Source organism: Triticum dicoccoides, chromosome 3B, assembly GCF_002162155.2.
Source record: "Triticum dicoccoides isolate Atlit2015 ecotype Zavitan chromosome 3B, WEW_v2.0, whole genome shotgun sequence".
Lineage (NCBI taxonomy): Eukaryota > Viridiplantae > Streptophyta > Magnoliopsida > Poales > Poaceae > Triticum > Triticum dicoccoides.
The window spans coordinates 195,245,685-195,254,041 of NC_041385.1; the positions used below are offsets into that span (position 1 = coordinate 195,245,685).

General features: G+C 42.6%; 1 protein-coding gene across 5 annotated transcripts; it reads left to right on the forward strand.

Moving 5' to 3' along the window:
- Positions 1–714: 714 nt before the first annotated feature.
- LOC119275505 (dual specificity protein phosphatase 1B-like) lies at positions 715–4,401 on the forward strand. 5 transcript variants are annotated; one of them, XR_005135732.1, is made up of 6 exons: positions 715–949; positions 1,416–1,551; positions 1,905–2,025; positions 2,634–2,779; positions 3,949–4,072; positions 4,217–4,401. XR_005135732.1 is itself a non-coding variant. In XM_037556363.1 (5 exons), the coding sequence occupies exons 1-5, from the start codon at positions 794–796 to the stop codon at positions 4,134–4,136; spliced, it is 564 nt and encodes a 187-aa protein (XP_037412260.1). In that variant the 5' UTR covers positions 715–793; the 3' UTR covers positions 4,137–4,401. The 5 variants fall into 5 exon arrangements, 2 of the variants coding, with proteins under 2 accessions (XP_037412260.1, XP_037412259.1); XR_005135733.1 differs by having other exon boundaries at positions 1,905–2,012; positions 3,949–4,401; XR_005135734.1 differs by lacking the exon at positions 3,949–4,072 and having other exon boundaries at positions 1,905–2,012; positions 4,132–4,401.
- The last annotated feature ends 3,956 nt before the right edge of the window (positions 4,402–8,357 follow it).

Here is an 8,357-nt window from a genome sequence, read left to right on the forward strand (position 1 = left end):
CATCGCCCGAGGCCAAATCCAGCTTAAGCCGGCCGGCATCCCCCAACCCTAGCCCATCCACCTCCTCCCTCTCCGCGCCGCCAGCCCGAACCCATCCACCACCTCTTTCCTGCTCCGGCGCTCTTCCCACGCTCTCCGGCTTCCCCTTGGTTCAGAAGAAGATAACCACCTACGTCATGCTCACGCCAGAGCCAGAGGAGGAGGAGGAGGAGGAGGAGGAGGAGCAGGCGGAGGAGGAGGATGGAGAGGAGCAGTAGCCGGCTCCGATGGAGGACGACGAGGAAGCAGAGCTGGCGCCGGCTCCGGGCTTCAACATGGAGCAGGCGGAGGTGGAATTCGCCCTCGCCCAAGCGGACGAGATGGCGGAGCAGCGGGCCATCCTGGAGTCCGTCCAGGATGAAGCCTATGTTAAGAATGTGTGTTATTTTCTCTCCTGTTGCAACGCACGGACTCTTTTGCTAGTTAATACTAATACAATCAGTTAAATCGCGGCTAACGAAGTAGAATATTTATACCTTTTTGCAGTCGTACGGGCAAGGGTGGTAAAAGCAATCTCAAATTGAAAAAAGTCGTAAGGGCAATGGATAAACATGATTAGTGATCATTAAGGGCTATTTAAACACCCTGATTCCGGTATTAAAGTCCAGTGACAAAATTAGTATGAGCCATAAGTTTTACTGACCGTGGGTACATTTTTTTATACTAAAGAAAGAAAGGAAAGAGAAATGTCCTCACCATTTTCCCCATCCGGATTCGTTGGGAGTCAGGACGAGGGAGGGAAGGGCCCCTGACGATGTCGGTGCCGGAGGCGGGGCAATCGGCGGGGAGGGACGAGCAGGAGATGGACGATTACGAGCAGCACCAGACCAGAGTGCTCATGGCGCTGATGCAGGGCTTGTGCGCCGCGAGGTACCGCAAGGCCGACAACACCCCCTGCCTCGTCGACCAGGTCTGATGGCTCCACGGCCTCTCTTCACCCACCGTTTCCCCCTAATAGGATTACCTGATGCGATTTAGTGATGTAATTGCGGCATCCAATGTTTGGAGCATGGCTGGGGTTTCGTGATGCAGATTCACTAGGATTCGTCGATCTAGATCGTGCGATCCATTATTTGTGTAACTGGAATTTGTGTTGTAGCTTTTACCATTAGATGTTGCTAACTTCTGGAAATGTTATTGGCCGTAGAAGAACGAGGGTCCTTTTCTGTTCAATGGAAGGTGGAGAATTCTCCAGTTGATCTTAACTTTAGCATTTGTATGGCGTATAGAAAACTAGCCATAATTCATGCTGACATGTAGGAGTACGTTTTACAACAGGTGTATCAGGTGATAACGTACTTGCACTTTATAAAATAAAAGGATTATGTGAAGCAGTTGAATAACTTTGATTGACATCTTGATTCTATCACTTGAAGGGCCTCTACTTGGGTTCTGTTGGAGCAGCACTGAACAACGAGGCTCTAAAGAGCTTGAACATCACCCACATCTTGGTTGTAGCCAGATCACTGAATCCCGCCTTTCCAGCAGAATTTACGTACAAGAAGATCGAGGGTACTGTTCTCCTAATTTTTACCTGTGTTTCCAGCTAAGATATTGGCCTATGACCTTTATAATCCCAAGATCCTGACATTCCTGATATGTTTGATAGACATGTTAGCCAACTTTTCACCATCTTCGTTATATTTAAAATTGATGTGTATCAATTCTGGTTTAGAGCATTCATATTCTGATAACAAAATTTAGATTGGAACATCTAAATCTCTACTCTGTGTTAGTGGTTTTGTAGCCTTTACTTCTTTTTGACATGTTTCTTAGCCTTTACTGATTGTGTCTACCTTAGCAATTTTCTTTTGTTATCCAAGGTCCCATGCAGAACTAAAAACATACTTTCTTTATTGACACAGTACTTGACAGCCCAGACACTGATTTGGGAAAGCATTTCGGTGAATGCTTTACTTTCATAGATGAGGGTATCTGCACTGGTGGCAATGTGCTGGTTCACTGCTTTGCAGGTCGGTCGCGGAGGTAAAGTTGTTTCCTACGAGTTGTTTAGTGTCAATTATTTTGGAGTGCATTCAATATTGTTATATTATCAGCCACCCTACCTCCCTAGTCAAAGTCTTCTTGCTGGCCCAACGAAACATGCAGGTTAGAGTGCTGTGCCAAGGTTATGGCCTTAATTCAAAAATTATTTTCTTTGCCAATATATACTAAAGTGGAAGGCTATAATTTTAGTGGAACAAATACAGATGAAAACATGATGTGATATACCAGTGACATGAGCATGATGATGTTTCCATTGTCAAAACGGAAAAATAATATTATGCATATAGGATAAAATTGTTCTTATTTGAATTTAGTGTAAATGTACATGTTTACATGTGAATCGACGCATTCACTTATCATGTAACGAGAATCTGTTATGGGAAGTATAGCAGCGTGTTTCTTAATGCCGTTGAATGGTTAATCGGTCACATAATCCTATGAATCAGTTATTTTCCTGATTGATAGCCTTTTTTCCTATTTAATAACTGAAACAACTTTCTTGGTCGTCATTTTGGCTTTGTGACCGAAATGTGAAGCACATTATCGAGACAAATTTGTTCTGAGGTGATCTTTATCTGAATTTCCAGTGTCACAGTTGTTCTTGCATATCTTATGAAGAAGCATCAGATGAGCCTGCAAAGTGCCATGTCACTAGTTAGAAGCAAACGACCTCAAATAGCACCCAATGCGGGCTTTATATCCCAGCTGGTGAACTTTGAGAAGTCTCTGCAAGGTAAAATACAAATATCTCTTGTTTTATGACAACAGTTTGTAAGTTTCATTTGTATAACATATGCCCTGCTTCTTTTCATATCAATAACCTAGTTTTCCAAGTACAGCAACTTAGTATTACGGGTGTCAATTCCTTCATAGCTTCTTGTGTCTATTTCATTTGATCCTAACCTATGATTTGACTACAAGTGTATATTCAAATCTTTAGGGCTTGTTTCGACCAGAAGGGATATACTAAACCCTTTGAATTGCAAGGGAAACTGTAGCAAGTCCTTGCCAATATGTAACTACTGGACCTAAATAATCCCCGCATAGCCAGCCAGCCTTTAATGGGTTTCTAAATGTTTTCCCCGTGTATAATTGCTTATAGTGAAGCTATATTTCGGAAAGATGTTTGCTGTAATGTTTTTCCCCGAACCAGCCTGATTAAGGAGTAGGACAGTTGCAAGCAAGGCTGCACATATAAGCTGATTAAACTCTCCTTTTGTTGCTAAACCAAACTTTGGCAGCATAGAGGTTCAGTACTATTTTCCCGTTACTGCCTAAAGATATTTGGCATGTTGGGACGGAGGGGGTACTATTTTCCCGTTACTGCCTCGAGATATTTATTTTGTCAGGAAGTATGCTATTTTGCTTGTTGACACAACATTTTCCTAGCAACATGGCTTGAAGAAAAGCGTACTGGAACCTTGTTAAGTTTGCTAATGTTAGAGTTTCCGTTTTTTGTATACACATCTCTTCTTCCTTAACTCTCAGCCTTAGTCACCGTCAGTTACTACCTCTGACGCTTAATAAACAAGTTTTCTGGTGAGATGCATGGATCCATGGGAAGTCCGTAAAGAGAGACCTGAAGGGGACTGGAATATCACCAAAGAACTACCATGTGCAGGGAAGTGTGGAAGTTAGCTATCCACGTGCCAGAACCATGACTAGGTTTTGAGATCTTATGGGTTTCAATTCTAGCCTACCCCAACTTGTTTGGGACTGAAAGGCTTTGTTGTTGTGCATGGATCCAAGTATTAGATGTCATTGGTACCACGACTCGATTGTATTAATCGTATTCACTAAGTTTTCACTCATCATCTTTTAGTTCATGTCCAGTTCTTAGTTTATCATAGGCCTAACCACAGTTGGAGTAATCTTACATGCCAAACTTCTATCGGTGTGCAGTGGAGCAGGGACAAAGAACGTTGCAATCTAACTAACTACAATTGTAAATATCAAGAACCCGCTGTCAATAGCTTCCTTACTGCATGTTATCACCTCCAGAAATCAAACAGGGCCGTTGCAACCGGTATGAGTTCCGGCCATCTTATTATGCTCATTTCCCTAATTGATTCTGTGATGTTCTAGGGTAATTTTTAGCCACGGAATCAGCGCTACAAGAATGCAGATGATACAGCAGTCTCCCCTGTAATAAATGTTCCCTGTAATGCAGATGATACCTTTGCCCTCTTCATTTAGGGCCAGTTTGAATCACGGGGAATTTTCCTGTTGACTGGTAAACGACCTGTTCCATTTTGATGCTCAATGCTCTTCAGCAGCAGCAGCCTTCTGTAATGAAAGATGTACTTCCTCCGTTTCTAAATATAAGCCCTTTTAGAGATTTCAATACGAACTAAATATGGATGTATATAGACATATTTTAGAGTGTAGATTCATTCATTTTGCTCCGTATCTAGTCCATATTAAAATCTCTAAAAAGACTTATATTTATGGACGGAGGGAGTATATATATGTATGATCTTTGAACAAAATTTGGTATGGTTGTTGTGTGACATATGAATTAGCTTCTGTTCGGTGTCCATGGCTGTCTTTTATTCTGTTACTGACGGTCCTGGTACATGATACTCCCTCCGTCCCATAATATAAGAACGTTTTTAACACTAGTTTGTTTTTATGGGACGGAGGGATTTATGGGACGGAGGGAGTAGTTTTTTAACTTCGCAGCAATGATGCTATGCGTGCAAGGAAGACGACAAATTTCTGACTCGATTGACGCTATTTTGGACGTTTTCACATCGGATTAACCACCACCTTGTTTAGCTTTTAACGTGTCATCCTCGGCGGTACAAACAAAACTAGAGACAGGCACACCAATGCATTAGATGTTGCATCTTAGTGATGTTGTATTTAATTTGTTTAGGAATCATGTCTTTTTATTTTTAGCAACCGGTAAGAGCATTGCCTTTTCATTACGTGTGTATGTGTGTGTGTCGAAGGAAGGGGGAAGGGGAGCGAGAACACACACAAAAAAAAAAAACAATTCATGACTTTGCATAACCCTTGATCGAAAAACCACTTCCATTTGCATGATTCCCTAAAAAAAAGGTGTGCCACCTCAACCCATGAAGAAAACCTACCTGCCAAAAATTCAATCTCCTCCCCCCTCAGTCTTTGGCTGTCGCTGTGAGGCAGAGGGGAGGGAATCCTCTTCCCTCGTCCTTCGTGTTGTAGGTTTTTGGGTCAAGGGGGCGGCGCTCCTACGGTGATGGCGTTGTCATCTCGAATGGAAGTCCTTCGGCTTCAATCCTGTCATGTTAAGGCTTGGTGCAGCATTGCTGAGGAGACTTGGAGTTTTTGTCCCTGCAGTTATTGATGGACGATCGGTAGGTTATCTAGTGTTGTCTGTCAATGTGGTTTCATGTGCATTGGCGGTGGCACCATCGTCTTCTTCGACAACCTTTTCCTTCGAGCCTTCGTGAGTAAGGTTGTTGGCTTGGTCTGGCAATGCTAGTACGGTTGCCTGCCTAGATCAGGGTGATCCCCCACCCATATGGTTGGCACGATTGCCAATCTCCTCATATGCGGCGGTCTACTATTATGGCGATTCAACGAGATTTGTTCCTCTACAGGTCTTTGTAGGTACTTCGGCGGTCGAATTTCTTATGTTGTCCATTATTAGCATGAGCTATGGTGGTGCAATGACGCGAGATTTCGGCAAGAATTTTGAGGCATATAGTCGTGGTCGTAGGCTCCTCCTTTGTTTAGGATGTTTTTGTGTATCTGGGTTCAATTACCCTATATCTGATTGCATCCAATGTTCTATTGATCTAATATAAATCAGATATAATTTAAAAAATAAAAAGGCTTGCCACCTCAATGAAGTCATCCTCGTGTTGTTGACGATGCAGCGGATCCTTTCTTTTCGTACATTCCACATAATGTAGATAAAAAATCATTGTGACACCTCTTTTGATTGTTATTGATGCCACAAAACATCTTCTGCTAACAATTCATGATTTTGGATAACCCTTGATTGAAAAACCATTGCCCTTTGCATGATTTCCTCAAAAACAAGGTGTCCCACCTCAACTCGTGAAGGAACCGTAGCTACCAAAAATTTAATGTCCTCTTCCCTCCGTCTTTGGTCGTCGCTCCAACGTCATGAGGAGGTTTTGGACCAATCTCAAGACCCGCTAGCTCAGTCTCTCAGAGGTGCTCATAGAGATAGAGTGTGCGTGCGTGCGTTCATAGGGGTGAGTGTATGTACGTGTTTGTGAGCGTCTGCATCTGTATTGTGTTTCTCAAAAAACAAATAGAATACAATTTTAAAAAATAAAAAAGGTGTGCCACCGCCATGACGTCATCCTCATGTTGTTGAAGATGCGGCGGTTCCTTTCTTTACGGACGTTCCACAATATGTGTCATGGGTTTAGTTCAAGATACTTATTTTGGAACGGATGGAGTAGATAAGATGACCGTTGCGACCCCTCTTTTGATTGTTTATGTCACAGGAAACCCCATCCCACCAAGCATCGATCAAAGGGTAGGGGGTCTCGATGGCTATCCACCCAAGATAACACCAGCTAGTGGACCCTCGAGGTGAAAGGGAAATCCTTAAATAGGTGGGTAGCGGTCTTGGGTGCCCATAAGCAATGTGAGATCGTTATCATAGCGATGGTACGCCGTCCAGACCCTCGTCACCAAGTTTTCTGGTGCGGTTGATATGCTGGAGGCAAGGTGGCCATCGTGCGTGGCAGAGGGGATCATAAGTTTTGCTTATTTTTGCTCAACTTGTTGATTTATTCATTCATTTATTCAATGTTGCTCTGCGCATTGCATAGCCTGCACGCACTGTCGTGATGTACCACATGATGAGGGGACAATCATTTATGCACATGCACTTTTGGATGAAGCTGAAGGGGCCAAATGTATGGGACGACAAGATCCATTAATCTCGTTGAATTTGAACTATTGTTGTACCTAGATTTATTTGCATGCTGCGCATGGATGCTTTATGCTATTTTCTACACGAACTTTGATGAAATCCATCGTGTTTGCACAAATTTTGTCCGGTTAGTTGAAACCCGACTTGAAATGTATGCGGGCAGCGTTGGATGGCCGGCTTCCGCATCCGTCTTCGCAGACTGGTCCCTCTATTCGCGAATAGATGCCGAAGCAAATTTTCCGGTCAGCGTTGGAGATGCCCTAATAAAGGAACTATTGCTTCTTCCTGTCTGTCGTCCCTTTTACAAAAAAATTACTTTTGATGATAATTAGCCCGCAGTCCAACTTAAGCTAGACAAAACGAAATGTTTTTTGGATTTACAGAAAACCCCATGCTTTTTATTGAATGAAATATGCCCTAGAGGTAATAATAAAATTGTTATTTATATATCCTTATTCATGATAAATGTTTATTATTCATGCTAGAATTGTATTGATCAAAAACCTAAATACATGTGTGAATACATAGACAAATACTGTGTCCCTAGTGAGCCTCTACTTGACTAGCTCGTTGATCAAAGATGGTTAAGGTTTACTAACCATGGACATGAGTCGTCATTTGATAACGGGATCACATCATTAGGAGAATTACATGATGGACAGGACCCATTCGTTAGCTTAGCATATTGACCGTTCAGTTTTATTCCTATTGCTTTCTTCATGTCAAATACATATTCCTACGACTATTAGATTATGCAACTCTCGGATACCAGAGGAATGCCTTGTGTGCTATCAAACGTCACAACGTAACTAGGTGATTATAAAGATGCTCTACAGGTATCTCCAAGGGTGTTTGTTGGGTTGGCATAGATCGAGATTAGGATTTGTCACTCTGAGTATCGGAGAGGTATCTTTGGGCCCTCTCGGTAATACACATCATAAGCTTGCAAGTAAATGACTAAGGAGTTGGTCATGAGGTGATGTATTACGGAATGAGTAAAGAGACTTGCCGGTAACGAGATTGAACTAGGTATGCAGATACCGACGATCGAATCTCGGGCAAGTAACATACCGATAGACAAAGGGAATAACGTATATTGTCATAATGGTTCGACCGATAAAGATCTTCATAGAATATGTAGGAGCCAATATGAGCATCCAGGTTTCGCTATTGGTTATTAACCGGAGAGGTGTCTCGGTCATGTCTACATAGTTCTCAAACCCGTAGGATCCGCACGCTTAACGTTCGATGACGATATTTTATTATATGAGTTATGTGATTTGGTGACCGAATGTTGTTCGGAGTCCCGGATGAGATCACGGACATGACGAGGAGTCTCGAAATGGTCGAGAGCTAAATATTGATATATAGGACGATAGTATTCGGATGCCGAAAGTGTTCCGGAATG